Raw genomic sequence first — 17,862 nt, 5'->3', positions numbered from 1 at the left:
CCATTCTGGCAGGTAACAAAGCATCATTTAAAAGGTATTATTATATCCTGGAACTGCATTTGCTGGCAAGAGACTGAAAGTAGCAGGTGAATTCTGGATGCCACTGGACAAACAAGAGAGTTTGACTATCGCTTTGGAGTTTTCTGAACTACAGATGCATCCTGGGAAACTTCCTGTCCTGTGTATTTCCATTACTGGCACTTACTTAGGGCGGAGGTGGATGCCATCTTGCCCTTGTTCATGCAGCTGACAGAGCAGTAGGAGCCCATGGTGCCTCCGGCCCCAAGGCTGTGCAGCACCTCACCCGTCTTGATCAGGGTTTTGCAAGTCACACAGCTTGCCAGCTTACTGTGGACCTAGCACAGAGGAAACAGCACATGAGATGTCAAACATGGGGCATGCCTGAAATTCCACCATAACCACTGCCATGATTTATTGAAATGTTAGTAGGTCATTCACTAAGCTCACTGATGCTTTAATTACCAAATATACACCATTTACAGCAGCATATTACAACATACAGCAAGTTGCTGTCAAAGCCTATAAAGAAAGTCTGGCCAACACTGTGGCCATTGCCTGCAGTGAGACATAAGAAAAGAGTGCAGTACAGTATTTTGGCCATGGGGGGCAGTGCTGAGCACTTGCTAAATGGAGTAGAATATATGGAGGTCAATGGGGCTAAATGCTATAACAGGGGTGTCAAACTGGTCCCATGGAGGGTCAAGAGGCTGCAGGTTTTTATTCCAACCAAAACCTCCAGCAGGTGATTTCATTGATTAGTCCCTCCTCTCTGCTTTAAGGTGAGGTAAGGTGAGGTCATTACTTGACCAGTCACCTTGCATCCTTCTGTTCCAACGCACCCCGAGAATACAGCCAGCTCTGAGGTATCTAACTAGAACGAGTTACACCACTAAAATCAGTATGGCCCAAATGCTTTCTTATACTTCCTAATAGAATGTTCAATAAGCTGCTGTTGCCAAGCAACAAATACAATTGCAGTCTGTAAGTTCTGGTTAATATTGCTTAGCAACAAAACGTAGTTCTAGCACTTTCAGTAAAAACGGAATTACTGAAGGTTTAAAATAGCTCCAGAGGTGTGGTGAGGGCTGGCTTGTGTTTGTGATATCATGGGATGGAAAACAGTTAGCGACCTATGTCTCATTTCACCCTGCCAACCACCATTTGGAGGGCTTACTGTACTCCTGGTTGGTAAATACTAGAGCTGCACTAACCATCATGGCCAGTGGACAAAACTGTTGTAATGTAATGTAATAAAGCATAGTTTCCTTCCATGTTAATAGATTTACATCCAGCATACACATATGCACTCCTGGGGAACTACAAACATACTTAATGTCTCAAATTCCTTTAACACTTGTTTCTCTACTGTGTCAGAATAGGAAATGCTGTGAGAGTACTTCAACTCTAGAGAAATGATAGAAATGAACAAAAAGTAGCTCCTATTAGCTCCACAATTCATCTTAAGCAATCACTGGTAAACATATACAGCAAATTGATCCAAAATTCAAAATGTTTAAATATGCAACATGCACCATGAGATCAAAACTAGAATTAAGGTGAAGCTGAAAAGCCCTCCATAAACACATCAATGAGAAAATCCTTCTTCCAAGTTTCAACACGAGATTGTTGTTTAGTTCCTGAAAGTATTTCATTTGAAGATACTTTGGTTTTAAACCAGATGATGACAAACAAGTTAAGTTGACATGGGCTGTCGGTCTGTGTCGTACATTGCTTTGTCTGATTCTGCAGAGATACTGAACCAGTGACAGGAATTTTTAATAACCACATAAAAATAGCCAATATTATCGCTGATGGTCTTTGTTGTGTAGGTCATATAGAGTGTTATCAGTATTACAGTATTACTGAGACTGTTTCATAACCAGTTAAAAACTCCTTGTAGTTGCTTTAAGAGGCAGATCGTGATCAAGGATCAAGGAAGAACTGATTATCAACCCAACTGGCCAAAGTGGGGTGTGACTTTTCATAAAAAAATGCATGTAACTTACAAATGGATTCACATAACACCATGAAACTTTGTGAAAAGGAAGAAGTGATTCACATTTCACAAAGATTGGCCAAAGGTGGTGCGGTGGCAAGAGTGATTTACCTTTGGTGAATATCCAACAGGTGGAACTGACATATGTTGACAACAGCATAGTGCTGGCAGAGGTACGTACTCAACTGAGTGCTTTCTAGTTTGGAGTGCTCGGCGACAGAGTGACAGAGGGCGGGCTGATGGCTGGTGACAAGATCTCAGTAACTATGTGACAACACTGAAAAAGTTCAACTTTATGCAAATGTAAAGTGACTGCTGCAACTGGCTCTCAGCGGACAGATGGTTCCACTGACTTCACCACGACAAAGCCTGGGTGCAACATCCACAAGTCTGGCAAGGAAAGCTGCCAGACACAACTACTAAACAAGGTGCCATACAGTGACAAAAGAGATTGCCTAAGTGAGTGCACAGTTATTGTTTTCTATAGAATATTCTTTTGATGTGGAGGAAGGAGCAATTTTGACTTGGAGACCCAGGTTCACTCCTGGGCCTATTCCAGGATCGGTTCCAACAGAAGTTGCTGTTCACTCTTACTTGGATATTCATATCATTATATTTAAAGAGTTGTGCTGTTACTGCAATTATAAATGTTTTTTTTTTATATATATATATATATATATATATATATATATATATATATATATATATATATATATTCAGAAAGGGTGAGCAATGAGGCAAAGCAATACATTTTACTGTATTTACATTTTTCAAGCTGTGAGGACAATTTTCCAGGGAAGGACCACAGGTAGATGATTATAAAAGGAAACACTGACATAAGCTCCAATTTTGCAACTTTACAGTCACAGTCTCTGGTTGGGGCCACAGTACCTGCTTGTACTCCCTGATGCAGTTCTGGCAGCAGAAGCGTTTCTGCTGGCCGTCCACCAGTAGGAAGTGGTTGGCTGAGGCTCGGCTGGGCAGGTAGTCACCACACTGCTCGCAGCAGTTCATGATCAAGCCGTTGGCCATGCGGTAAACATTGAAACATGCATCACTGCAGATCTTGTGGGTCACGGTCTTAAAGCTCACTTCGTGCCGGATCTGTGCAGACAAAAAACAAACAAACAAACAAACAAACAAACAGCAGAATAAAAAATAAAATAAAAATAAAAAAGAACAAAATTCTAATGGGGCAGCAATAGCTTTATTAAATAAAATTCTGTTTCAGAAGCTTTCATAACTGCTGGCTGCCAGGCAGATGGCTGATTACCAAGTCTTCCAGCTGGCTACTAAATGGTAAATTTTTCATTCAGGACCAAGTAGCTTTGTTCCTGTGCATCTCATCTAATCCAACAGCCCCTCCCATGGAGAAAAGTTAAACATCTGGTTCTGTCATATACTGCATACAGCTTACAGGTGTTTGTAACAGTGTGTGCTGAAGAGTAACTTAACCCCTCTGCGTTGAGATGTGTAAAACTGACTGTTGCAACAGATGTAAGGTGAATAAGAATACAGTGCCTCTCAAGGACCCGTGAATTGGCCATACTCGCCAGTTCAATTCAACTCTCTCTCTCTCTCTCTCTCTCTCTCTCTCTCTCTCACACACACACACACACACACACACAGAGTTGAAAGTTGGCAAGGATGATTAATTCAATTTATTTATTTAGTAAGGACAGAGTTGCCACAGACTTTCCATTTCAAAATTCCATAGTTTTCTAGACCTGATAACGAAATGTTTATCAAGCCTGTAAATCATTTAGGCCAAAAAAATAAAAAATAAAAATAAAGATGAAACGCATGGTGCTGAGAATGCTTTTTAAAAAGCACTACAATAGGTAGGCATGCTGAGAAAGAGAGAGAAATAGGAAGGGGAAAGAAGCTCGCAGGGAGATTTTTTTTTTTTTGATTTGGTAATATTCACTACTTTAATTTTGATAATTAGCCCATCTGGTTGGCATTTATTGCACACCTGACTGGACAGGAAGGAGCCCCCTCGCTCTGTGATCCTTCTCAAGAGTTCTTCCCTTTTGTCTTGTTTGTTGTAATCATGTGGACATTTAAAGCCCTTTGAGCCTACAAACGGTGCTTCTGGGCTCTAAATAAGCTAGAGCGTGAGAAAGAGCGACAGAAAGGGTTAAGGACAAAAAACGGAAAAGGAATGTGATGTGATGGAATCAAGGAAAAACCAAAATAAAATCAGTGTGCACATACGCACTCGTAACCCTCTTCCAATAATTGGTTCCTTTCGTTGTTGATCTAGGAACAGAGCTTATTCTTTTGTTGCATTTAGTTTATGTTTTTCCAGATGAGAAGATCAGACAAATGTGAGGCAGAGAAAAAGAGACAGAGAGAGAGTTAGAGGTATCTGTGTTGTGAAGCGTGTCAGACTGGCTGACCTCAGTGAGCTTGCCACAGACGGTACATTTGGTTTTGAGGCCAGATTTAGGCGGGTTCTGCTTGTTCTCGTATGCACCCAGGCAGCCAGTGCTACAGAACTCCTGGAAAGACTCGCTTGAGTCCACCTGGGCCACAATGGTACCCTTCATAGTCGTGATGTCCCTGGAGAAAACACACACATAAAACCAAAGTTGCTTAAAAGAAGACACACTGCTAGAAAATGTGCAGCACAGTTATTAACAGGGACCTGTCATTCCCAAGTATCCTCATATTTAAATAATCAGCACTGTGGATCAGGATGTGAACAGCAATGAATTAGAATCACTGGACACACACAAACACATCCATTCAAAGACGCCTGGGGCACAAACTACAAACAGCTGGCAATCACCTGCTGCTTCAGGGATCCCATCACGTACAAACACACACACACACACTTGTATGCACTTGTGCAGCTTGGAAAATTTTCTTTCATCTTTCCATGAGTGAACGATGCATGATTACATGGAAGCGCCTGTCTAAATGCATGTCAAGGCAACATATTTCACAAACACAACCAAGCACAGCCCAGGGAGACATGCACATTCAAACAATGAATAATGAAATGTAATGGCATGAAACCAATGCTCAAAGTAACAGGTCTAAGAGGCACCTACAGGGATAATTCAAGCTGTAACAAAAAGGGAACCTTTAAAACATACCTTGAAAATCCCTGTCCTTATGGGGTTCATACACCTCTTACACATAGGGGATCTTTAAGAGACCATTTATCATTCCTAATAAAGAACCCTGAGGTGCTTTTTGGTTTCCCAAGTCCACAGATATCTAAAAAAACATCTTTATTTCTCCTTCACGCACCTAAAGTAGAGCTGTTCAAAAATGCTGTCCCAAGTGGATAAATTTGAAAAAGCCACTTTTGCGTTGTAGTGTAACAGTGAAAATGGGGAAAATGTAGAGTTTCATGATGTACGATGTATGACTGTCAGATGATTCAGATGATTGAATAAGAGTGTTTTGGGCATTTTGGTGTGGATGGACAACTTTTTCGAAAACTTTTTGAAAATAATTTGACACAAAAAAGCCATTTTCAAACACTGTGAGGAAGTCCTAGTTTGTGAAGCATATACCCCAATCACCGCCTTCCCAATCCTAACATCTACTCAAGTGTGTCCGGTAGCATCCAACAACACGCCTTCAGTTTGGGACAGAGTGGACTGAGGGCACAGCCTTACTTTTTGCACATGGTGCAGCTCTTCTTGGGGGCGGGTTTGTGTGAGAAGGCAGAGAGGCAGGTGGTGGAGCAGAAGAGGTGTGTGGATCCTTTACGCTGGTAGGCTGTTTGGCCTTTTTTCAGAGGCTTCTTACAGTTGGCACAGGTCACCTGGAATTAAGAGACAAATCAATGACACACTGCCAGTGGTGTACTGAGTAATCTAGAACGACCTCTATCTGCTTCCAAAAGGAACTGCAAAAACATTGATACTATTCATCTCCTTCTACACAATCCTCTGCAGATATATTAAGGGTATTTAATATAATAATTATTGGCCCCTTAAAACTTTTTTTTTCCAGCTGAAGACCCAGAGTAAGTGCAGTTTTGTTCTGGGAGCAGATGCAGGAAACCTTAAACATAGCTTTAACTGCCATGATTTATAAGCATTTGGTCAATGCCTAGAGGTAATTTCCCAACTCTGTTATCAGAACATACAGTTATGTAGGCCTATGTCATGAATGAAGCTACCATTCATATAACCATAGCACAATTTATGTTGGTACCTGTGGCTGAAGAAATGCTGATTTTGCTCAAGAAACACACTAAACGTAACAACAGATAAGACAGTAAGACAGTAAAATGGCAGTGTTTGGCTCTCTCTTTGTAAGCATGAGTTACAAGCACCATCAAACTTGTTAACAGTACATTTTAGATGGAAAGTTAAACAAAAAGCCACTTTAAATGCCTTGTCAGATTTGGTAAAGAAACTGAATAAAAGTCTCTAAGCAGCAGCTTCAATGATATGGTTCCCTCTTATCTGTCCAATGGTTGTGGAAATATACACACAGCTCTCTGGACTCTTCTGGAGTAGAACAGAATTTTATTGTTTCCCCACAGGTGTGAAATGAGACAGCCACAGCTAATGAGCAGCCAAATAAGCAAAAGATTCTGAACACTGTTTTTTTTTTTTTTTGTTTATTTTATTTTATTTTTTTTTGCAACAATATTAAGGCATTTCTTTCCGTCAGCTGCGTGTTTAGCCAAATGTGCACAAAATGTATGCAAATCACATATTTTAGAACTCCCATATCATTTTTCCACCTTTTCTCCAGCCTTGGTTTCCAACTTTCACAAACTTCAAACTTTCTTCACACCAGTTTTCCATCACCGTAATAAAGTCGTCCGTATTAGTTTTCCTAGAAGCAGCAGCACTGTTGTGTTTTGATGACTTGAAATTGGGTGAAGTGAGATCCCTCCACCAGAAAAATAATCCCTGGTCCCCGGTTCAATTCAAATCTCATTGGAAAATCGAGGGATTTTGATTATATGTTGTGAATTCTTTGGTACCCCCGCAAGATTTGCAAAATGATTTGTTGCAATGTAAAGTGTGCAGAAATTGTGGTAAATGGCCAAAACATTAAAAATCACTGGTATGGTCCTTTAACAAACAGAATTGTCACAAAAGGCCATCAACAGACAGGGAATTGAACCCATAACCCTGGAAGTTGCTCATGCAGCTCACCTACAGAACAACACAGGATGAACACAGCAGCTCACCTTAACTGTCCTGGGCTGTGGTTGGGAGCCTGAGGAGGAAGAAGAGGAGGAAGACTGGCCTGGGGGTTTGGGAAGCGAGGTGGCAGGAGACAGAGAGTCCACACCTGTCTGCTTCTGGTTGCGGGGGAATGAAGCTGACTGCGAGATCCATGAGTCTGGAGAGAAAGACAGAACGTAAACCATTCATTTTCTCCCTAAAAAACAAAAAAACAAAACAAAACAGAAAATCTTGATTTTTTTTCCCAAACTCTTCATGTTTTCACTCACTTTTCTTGTATTTCACTAAACTAAAAAGACTAACAGATAATTCGTATGAGTTTTCCTTAATAAAATAACAAAAACAATGAAAAACTATTAACTAGTCTTTATGTATATGTACAAAAATGCATGCAGGTGTTACTGCATGCATTTTTGTACATATACATAAATACATAATACTAAGCTATTTCACTAACTGTCTTTTGGTGAAATGATGTGAAATAAGTCCCTTCTACTTGATAATCATGCAGTGCATATGTTCAGGGCTTTTACTGTGGAATGCCAAAGGAAGTTGTGGGAGTGATGTGCACTACTATTGATTATATTTGATGAAGTAAAAGTTTTTCCTGTCCCGGTTCAGCACATGGAGCCTCCATGTTGTTATTTTATATAGTCTCAAAACATATAGGCCTTGGAAAACCACTGGATGAAGGCTGCATGTCTCGGCTGGATTTTAAGGATCCTTCTAGACAGAACAGTCTTTGATGACGCAGCAGCTGCAGCCTAGGCTTTGAGAAGTAGTCTGTGAGTAGCGCATGCTTTTTGGGCATACATTCTGTTTACATGAGTCAATTGGGTTTTGTTTTATAGAGTGCTCAGGGGCAGCCATTTTTTGCAGTGTTTTAAAACATAAATTCAAATTAATCGATTAATCGTCCTGCCTCAAATGGAGTTGTCACAATAATAGAAATTCAGTAGTTGATACCAATAAACAGTGAATTTCCACGATTCTCAATACCTGTTTCAATACCACAGTAAACATAAAAGAAAATTTTAAAATCCCATTTACTTCAACACACACTTCTTTATTAATATCTGTTGAACATAGTATTAGTATACAAGTATTGCCATTTGCAGTACTTATGCACCGTTTGCATATTAGGTTTTGCCACTCCAGCTGCACCTGGAGGAGCCATCTTTCACATTTGTTTTTTCTGCCTGTTGGTACGCATTCTTCTTCAGCACACACATTAACAAGCATAAATCGTAAGTATACTGCCCTTGTCAGTTCCGGAAGAATATGTTACAGCCCACTGAAGGCTATACCATACATCTAGAACCTACAGTGCCGTAGAAAAACAGGTACCGTCGTATTTTTGGATTACTGGCATCGACTTGGTACCAAAATATGAGTTCTCGTGACATCACTACGCCTAAATACATGATGCAGTTTTATGGCCAGTAAAAAATATTTTTGGACGGTAAATTTTCTCAGTTAATCTGACACTGGCAGATAAGCTGAAAAGTTAATTTTGGACCGAGGATCCAAGACAAAATCCTATATTTTGAAACAGTTACATTTCACTGCCATTTGGGGAAAGCAATGTGCAAAGTCGCCTTGTGCAGCTTTAAAATATTGTACAGCTTTGACATATTAAGTCTGGCTAAAATGAAAAATTTGCTATCACTTCACTTCCCTCCTGGCTGCTATGTGGGACCGTAGTGGTGCTATAGCTCACCACATACTCTACTGAAGGAGCTACCCACGACCACAGAAAACATATAGTACTATGTGCGCAATGTGCATGCGAGTATGAGCTAGCCAACAGAAAACATTTGTCCATGTCAGACTGAAGAATCCGTTACCAGCTCTGTTGTGTGTCCCTGTGTCTCCGTTCTGTACAGGCTGTCCTGCAGGGCCAGAGCCCCGCCCAGGATTGAAAGAGGCTGTCGGTCGACCGGCTGAGGTGTCCGAACTCAGGCTGAACGCACCGCTGATCTGCAGACCATTCTCCTCAGCCTGGCCCTCGCCTGCCTGGACAGGCAAGGTAGTTTACATTAAGTTTTACTGCACAAAGATGAAACACAGACCTACAGTGACAAACAATCGCAGGAACAAATGTTGCTATAGCAGAGAGAAGTGCTGCTTTCACCAGTGTTTACAGGTGTTTGCAGTTTTTTCTAGATGTGCAGTGTGGTGTTATGTTTGTTTTTAAGATCCAGGTTCACTCCATGCCCAATAAGTTCCTTTGGGAATGGCTTTCAATAGAATCAGTTTAGATCACGATATAGTGACAATAAATGCTGTTACTGCAGTGGTCACTGTAAGGGTTTCTACACTTCTTTGCCAACTAAATTCCAAACCTTAGCCACGTACCAGATTTCCATGACTGTATTTCTGTGGTGTGATGTTTAAGACAATGTTTACAACTAGCAGGAGGAATCACAAAACAAATTAAACAGATCTCATAGCAACCACCATGACTCTTGACTGTGATTGGTTTCCTACAATGACGCAATGACAACTGTTGTCTTTCTCAGGTTCTGGCCCAACCTACAAGACTACAATATTGTTAAAAATGACTTTTTCAACACTTTAGGGATATTTAATCATTTTCCAAAACATTTCCAGGCCTGGAAAACACATTTTCAAATTCCATGACAGGATTGTAGTGACTACAGAAAGCCTGCACTGTTGTTTCATAATACGTTTTCATTGTATTTAGCTGTGGGAGTGGGCTTCCATGGCTAAATGAACACACACTGATTCTCACCTCCATGATGGCCGTAGCCCCGCCCTGCAGTGACGTCACTGAGGTGATCATCAGGTTCATGTCTGCCTGAACCTCCATTGTGATAGGCTGGGCGTTTACCGTGGAAACAGAAGAGCTTCCTTTCTGGCTATTAGTCCCCAGTGTGGTGACGCTAGCAATCCTGATCTCTGAATCTGGTTCTGTGCTACTGAGGACACCTGGTGAATGGGAAGAGGACCCGCCTCCAGGGGGCGCTGCTGAGGAGGAAGAAGAGGTGTCTTTGTGTTCAGAGTCCTCCTCGTCATCAATGACAATGGGCTCTGTGGCTGTGGTTGGAGCTACAGAGGGTGCTGCCACCGTGGAGGGAGCGGTGGCAGGGGGACTGGGCGTGTTGGAGGGCTCCGTTGCCGTGGATGCGGAAACAGTTGCCACAGCAGCAGCAGCTGGCTCGCTGCAGTCTGTGCTGGGCGTGTCTTGGGGCGGGGATGCAGTAGCAGGCTGGGGGGCCTCCTCGCCTACCAAAACTACATCGTCGTCATTATCCTCTGTGCCGCCCTCCTTAGCAGCTCCATCCCCTGGCGCAGGGGAAGCTGCCACCTCGGCCTCCTCTGAGGGGGTCGTGGTCTGTTGCTGGGGGGAGGAAGTAGCGTCCATGGGCTCCACCCGCTCCCCCTCCTCATCTGCTACAGCAGGCCTGGGTTCTGACTCCCCATCCATCGCTACGGCAACCACCTGGCAACACAAACAAAAAAGAGAGACAATTAGGTGAAGTCAGCGCCAGAAGAAACCAACGACTGGTTTTATGATGTTTGACAGCTCTGCAGGTAGCTCAGCAATCCCCAGGGGCAAACCTCGCCTTCCACACAACCTCCTCACTCCTGGTGGTGCTTCATTACCATGCTTACTGCTTCCACTCTTTCTGCATCATCGTTAGCAGCGGCTGCTTTTGCACATTTATTTAAAAAAAATCTTATTTTCAACCTTGTGTGTCCCAGATCTGAGCCTTCCACTGCAGACTTCGGCCCGTTTCCTCTCAGATATGGCTAGTAACACTTTGGTTTGGGATGCTGCGCTCATGATTGGAGCTAAAATGGATGCTGTGGTCCTGCTGAGGTAGTGACCTGGCAACCTCTGCTGGCCATGTCACAACACTAAGGCCATTCAGGTACATGCAAACATTCAAGGTGACTGCTGTGGTGAACAAACAAGTGAAAGGTAGAGACATGTGAGATGATGAATGCAGACTGGGTGTTAGAAAAGGGGCAGGTGGAAGAGAGGGACAACAGAAACCCCCTACCCTGCATGGGGGGAAAACTCATCAAATCTCAGTCACACTGGTTCCACACAGTGGAGATAAGCAGGAGAGACAAAGAATGAAAGGCGTGTTTGCTGTGTGTTAGTGTTGCATGGATAAGTGGTGCTGCATGATTATAGCAAAAACGATGATTCTGATTATTCTGGTAAATATTGTGATCACAGTCATTAATAACAACTATTCATCCCTAATTTGAGGGGCAAAATTATTCTAAGCAAATCTGGCAACTTATGTTAACATCTTGACAATTTTCAACAACAATTGGAGTTAAAAAGAAATTAAAATATAATCTTCTGTATCACTGTTTTTTTAACATTTAGCCTAACTGTGGAAACTAAACTTGCAGTTCGTCAGTGGTCTCCAACCCAGTCCTCAAGAGCCCCCCTCCCCCTAAGGCCACATTCAGACAGGATCAGGCATTGCAGCAAAAAACGCAAGGAACATTTTATTGGGCATAGTGCATTCTGGGTGCGGCAGTGCATGCCACGGGGGGGAGCGAAAAAAAAAAAAAAAAAACACAGCAGCGTCCTGCAAAAAAGTTGAGCCAGAAATTAACTTGGGCTGCAAAACAACTCAACGTCAGGCTGAGTTGGCCAATCATGCAGCCGGCGAACAGACCAAGCGGGCAGACAGCGGACAGACAGTGTGTGTGTGAATGCAGCCTAACATGATCCAATTAAAGGCTACACTTTCATACACACATTGTTCAGGTAGATCTGTTTCAACCAATCAGAATTAAGCCCTTAAAAAGGATGGTTCACCCATTTTGAAAAATGTGATATTATTCCAACCCCCCCACCTCCTCCAGCTGTTATGTAGGACAGTAGCGTTGCTGTCTGAGCGTTAGATGCTGGCTGGATGCTAACTGTGTGTTGTAGGTGTAATGCCAAACAAAACTCTGAAACTCTATTCCTAAATATTGAACAGATTATTATTCCTATATCAATGGTTATAAATATGGTTATAAGAAAATATAACTATTAAATTAAACTGGGTTTGATTAAGGGTTAGAGTTAGAGATAGTAAAATGTATTCAGATAATATTTACACACATTTAACACCTATAGATAATGATTATGGTTATATAACTAGTAACTAGTTAATGAACATTTATAACAGTAGGAATGATAATGTTTTAAATATTTCTTAATGCCTTGTAAGTCAAAGTGTTAACGAGATATTCAGTAAAATGTGTGGGTTATCAGTTTCAACAGCAGTACTGTCTGTCACAATATCACAATATCCCAAAATCATCATCATCATCATCACAATATGACTCTACATAAAGAACATAAATGATAACACAGAATTATCGCCCAGCCCTGAAACACAACATACAGCTGAAATTATCATTATTACTATTGTTGTTGTTGTTGTTTTGGGGAGGCAGCATGCACTGCCAACTCCAGCGTTTCTGGTTGCATTCAACATAGGAAACCCTCTTTAAAACTCTACAGCGTACGACTAAATAAATGCAACAGTAGAATGGATGCTTCCATGGCTGAATGTAGTCAGAGCTGCAACGTGCCTGCCCAGCAACGGGGGCAACGTTGCTCCACCCCCCCTGCACACACACGCGCGCACACACACACACACACACACACACACACACACACACACACACACACACACACACACACACATACCTTCCTGTCGTCCTACTCTTCCTTCCCTCCCCTTTCTGGTCTCTGCACCTTTTTCCCAGCAGTCCGGTGCTCCGTTCCTCATCCTCTCACCTGCTTTCTCTCATCCCCCCATACCCACCCCTCGCCCCCACCCCCCTCTTTCCCTCACCCTACAAGTAGCTCTACCAACAGCTTTTTCCTTGTTGCCATTGGCAACCGGTGAAGCTACACCTTTGGTTGCCATAGTGACGATAAGCCCCGCCACCACAGGGACTTGTTCTGTGTTCTACATCTGGGTGCTGTTGAGTTGAGTTGACTTGAACGCAAGTGTGAAATGGTTGAAATATCATTCTCGCAGATTCAGAATAAATGACTTTTTTGCGTGAAATATTGCACTAAATATGGAAAATGAAATACTGATGTCTCTCCAGAAGTGATTTTCTAAAATATCTAGAGAAAATCAACAAAAAGGGGAGGCTGATATGATGCCAAGACATTCTAAAAAGCAATTTCAGGATCATCTGCGCTCTCCACAAAACGGATGTTTAGCCATTTCTGTCAAAATGATCATGCTCCTTTTAACGTTGCATGGCAGTGAGGATGGTGGTAAGCCACACATCACATTACCGCTGAAAGCTGCAGCAGGGAAACACACACCCACAGGCAGACAACGATCCATGTAGCTGGTGTGTTCTTCAGCCCGACAGTCACCCTGAATGGGAAAAGCCTGAATGCAACTGAATGGCCTTAGTGTTGTGACAGAGCAGAGCCTACAGAGGCTGCGAGGTCACTGCCTCGGCATCATCGCGGCATCCATTTTGGCTCCAATGGATGTATCCAATGGCAATCAGAGCGCTACAGCCACATCTGGGAGGAAACAGGTAAGCCTTAAAGAGGAACAGCATTCAAGCTGCCTACATATTTCACCTCTCCAAAAACAGAAAAAACATCCCCCATAAATTCTCCATTTACTTATGATGACAATGAACGTTTACAATACTGCAAGCTTTCCATTTTTCCCCATGGAAAATTATTGCACTGTGGACACCAGCTATCCAATCTTGCATCAACAATCAGGCAACTATAAAACTGGCCAACAGTCCCAATTTGCTATGTATTTGACAGATTAAAAGTTGAGAATTTATTTTTCTGGATCCAATTTTTGGATTTTCCAAATGTTAATCTATATATCAATATGAAAAGTGTTACATGGACCATAGATACTCATTCCTGTGGGTGGTGGTTAGAGCAAGAGGACACTGGTTGAAACCCTATGTTAACAAGCGCCCTGCTGGAGTGCCCTTGAGCACTACACTGCATCCCCACGGACCCCAGGGGGCGCTGTTCTGTATGTGACAGAGGAGTTTCCTTGCAGGGATCCACCTCACATTATGGCTGCACACTAGGCTATTACCTGCCTATGAATGTAGATTACTCCTCACAGCAATTAGCACAAGAGGTGATGTGTACAACAACATGAAAACATCACGTGCATCAGGACAGCGCCACATGATTTCTCCGCACATTCCACAGCGGAAGCCATCAAATTTACCCACACGGACAGAAATCCTGATAATGCTGACTTGCAAAGAGCCTTTTTCCTCCATTTTCAACACCACAATTGAATAGAAACTCGTAAGTGATCTTCAATTTATGTTCTTGCAATAAACATCAAAATATTCAGAATCTTTGAAAAGCAAATATAACAGCACCACTGCAGATGTTAAAATAGTAAACCATTTCCACTGTGGGCTTCATGATGTAAAGACAGCAACTTGGCAAAATATATATTAAAAATACATCCAGCATAAGCAGCAACAATACACACCTTAGTCATACAATCAGTAGCAAAATAAAGAAATGTGACTCAGAACTATATTGTAGGGCAGTATCATAATATCAGGTTGTACTGTTTTATTTGTTTGTTTACTTTCTAAACACACTTGTTTATCCCATCATGATGCAACTCTGGCTAAACATAGGAAAACACTGCATCACTACTGAGGAAAAAAAAAAACAAAAAAAAAAACTAAAATGATGAGGGCCTAGTTCAAATGTGCTCTAACACACTACTGAATTTATTAAAGTGAACTTACTCCAGAATGATCAGCAATAAAAGTATTAAAAACATTTTTTAAGAATGAACTAGCTTTTAGTCAGTACGAGTAGCTGTTATTTTTCATTCAATAAGGCACAGGCGTAGTTGTCAAAGTACTTTTTGTATGCTTGCCCTTTTTCCTTCTAAGTGCAGATTCTTTCAGAACAGCAATAAATTAAATTTTGCCCTGAGATGCAGGGGAGCGGAACTCTCACCAAATGCCATGTAAAAGATCCTCTAAATGCAATGTTTTAACCATGTAGCTGAGTAAAAATACTCTGTTACAGTTACCTCTGCACATACAGTTAGGCTGCTATTGTACAGAATGTGCACAGACTGTCAGATTGGACTTTAAAGTTAGACTGTCAAGCACGGCACTAAAGCTAGAGGAGGAAGACTCTGCACAGTGACCATGTGACAGGAAACACCATCCAAAACGTTCAAGATCATTAAGCTGTTCCTGACTGTTCAGAAACAGTCCAGGATTTCACTCTTTCCCACTTCGCTAACATAACCTAATCTAGGGCTGTGTGTGTGATTTTTTTCATGAAATATCCCACACCCTTATGTCTGTAGAGACTGTGTGTTGATGCAACATATCACTGCTGGATAGTGTGGCTGAATGGTGTCAAAATATTGAGGGGGCATCCAAAGGTAAACCCACCCAATGTGCAACCCCTTCCTCAAAGCCAGACTGACTTGCAAAGAAAATGCATCACTGTTTTTTGTCTGGAATTATAGTCACAAAGGGAATTTGTGCAAAGCAAGTCACTGATGCTCCGAGAGGGAAAAAATAGCCTGGTCTAGACTCAGTTCAGACTGCAATGCAGAGCTATGAGCCAGCCTGCATTCACGTGGATGAGAGGGAAATGGGGGGTCCAGCAAATGAGCTTTGACATGCAACCTTCCTTTCAATGCCACACCAGGAGGAGAACCGGGCTGCTTGTTGCCTCCATGCAATACTCGGCAGACAAGCGGTTAAATGGTAGCCCCACCAACCCCAGCCACATCATCATCATCATCATCATCATCATCATAGGTGCTCTTCTACCTTTCCAGCACTCCTATCAATTTGCGCAAGAAGCCAAATCGACATCATTTTCCAGCAGGTCACAAGGTGGACACATGCGCAAAATCATAGCCTCCGCCTAAATAATAATAACATATCCACATCAAATGTAATTAATGTTATATAAGGCTTATGTCACTGATAAGTGATGCCTAATGCGCAGCCACCAGATCATTCTCAAGCCAGCTGATGTGCTGAAATATGGTCCATTCCGGTTACCTGGCAGCGAATGCAAACTATATGTTGCCTATTCTCCACTCCACACAGCTGGTGACTTTTCCTCTGGCTGCTAGTGGCTCAGAACAAATTGAAAGCCTGGATACCACGTTTCGGGGGCCACTAAACTCCCCGCGGCCGTGCCCTTGATTATAAAACCGGGTAGAAGCTCCGCTCCAAGGCGAAGACCACAGCTCCACCATCCGGTCCAGGCACCCGGATAAACCGATGTCACCCAACCTGATCCGAGCAGTTCCTCTTTTCTTAATAGGAATATACAGCAAACTTGGCTATGGGGAGCAGGTCCAAAACTTTCCACTGATCAAGAAGAGTACCGATTCACAACCAGCACTACCTGAGCTGCACAGCCCCCGTATTTACCCGGCTAGAGGAGGGGATAGGTTGGCTTTTGGAGAGCCAACTTGGGAACCAGAAACGTGGTTCAGGGTGTTCCGTTCCGTTCCGTTCCCACCCCTGTCCTTCCTGGCGCACACAGCCATTGGATTAGCGGCGGATCGAGGGGAGGAGAGCAGACACAGACTGCGCCATTGTTAAACATTACAAAAATAATCGCAAGTTATTCGCGTCATATTCGTGGGGATAGCGGCTACTAACGCCGAAATGACGCACGGGACGTGCAATCTCAGTCTCAAAAACAATTCCCAACGACTCGCAACGTGTTTTACTCCACTGTCAGCCCCCCCTTCATGCAGTTTCAAATTGCATCTTTTTCTAATCTCACACACGCCAGTGCCACCAAAACAGTCCCGGAATCCGAATAAAAACCCTGATTTTTATGATACCTGTGACGTTGGGGGTTTAATTGGAAAGTTACCCTACACAGAGACCACCCTGGTGCAATCAGTGGCAAATATACGTGGCTACCACAGGGGGCGCCCTAGCGTACATATCACATGAACTGCCTCATTTGTGTCATGTAGTGGTAAACAAGGCTCAAAGGAAACCACGTATTGTGTTTAATTACATGAGCTACCCGGGCTCCCATCGCGGCCCAAAGCCGGATTTGAACCCAGTATTTTCACAACCAGCTATGATTTGCCCCCCTCCTCCCCCAGCGGAAAACAGCACTGCCTGCCGTCCGCCATTAGAGAGCCAACTGAACAATACTGGAGACTAGAGGCGGTAGTAGCCACAGCACACAGAGAAGGGGAAAATCTCATAAAATTAACTGTTAATTGGTCCCCCTAACGTGTCTCCTCGCCACACCAGGACACTCACAAGGGGGGTTGGACATCCGCCTGCCGCCCCGCACAAGTTGGTGAAACTTTGACTAATTAGGCGTAAAATTGGAAATATAAAGAAATGTCTATGAAATTCGCTTACCGGAGTAGAGCTTGAAACGGTGAAGCGCCACTTTTGTGCCTTGACATTAATCCCGGGGAGCGCGTGCGCACTAACGTAGACCCTTCCACTTGGTCCAAAGATTGTATATTTGCAAGACAAATCACCCTCCGGTGGGTGTCACGTAACGTGACGCGACACGCCCTCTGTAGGCAATGCTGGAGGCCCACAGCTTCAGCAACACTGGCTGAGAAACACATGATGTTATCAAATAGATGTGCTTTGATTTCTGTGGCTCGGTCACTGCAACACCAA

The 17,862-nt window shown here is 42.8% G+C and overlaps 1 protein-coding gene across 1 annotated transcript in view; it reads right to left on the bottom strand.

Annotated features, from left to right (window-relative positions):
- zmym2 (zinc finger, MYM-type 2) overlaps positions 1-17,645 on the bottom strand; it is a 41,392-nt gene extending 23,747 nt beyond the window's left edge. Inside the window, exons 1-8 of the mRNA XM_030080428.1 lie at positions 17,590-17,645; positions 9,944-10,654; positions 9,036-9,204; positions 7,191-7,345; positions 5,653-5,801; positions 4,420-4,582; positions 2,909-3,121; positions 206-356 (exon numbers count right to left, since the gene is read on the bottom strand). Of these exons, the coding sequence (XP_029936288.1) occupies positions 206-356; positions 2,909-3,121; positions 4,420-4,582; positions 5,653-5,801; positions 7,191-7,345; positions 9,036-9,204; positions 9,944-10,639 (1,696 nt within the window). The 5' untranslated portion in view covers positions 10,640-10,654; positions 17,590-17,645. The remainder of the gene's footprint in view (positions 1-205; positions 357-2,908; positions 3,122-4,419; positions 4,583-5,652; positions 5,802-7,190; positions 7,346-9,035; positions 9,205-9,943; positions 10,655-17,589) is intronic.
- Between the last annotated feature and the right edge of the window lie 217 nt (positions 17,646-17,862).

The sequence above is a fragment of the Myripristis murdjan genome, chromosome 21 (genome assembly GCF_902150065.1).
Source record: "Myripristis murdjan chromosome 21, fMyrMur1.1, whole genome shotgun sequence".
Lineage (NCBI taxonomy): Eukaryota > Metazoa > Chordata > Actinopteri > Holocentriformes > Holocentridae > Myripristis > Myripristis murdjan.
The sequence above is the reverse complement of the archived record's forward strand: the minus strand, read 5'-3'. Positions and strand labels throughout refer to the sequence as shown.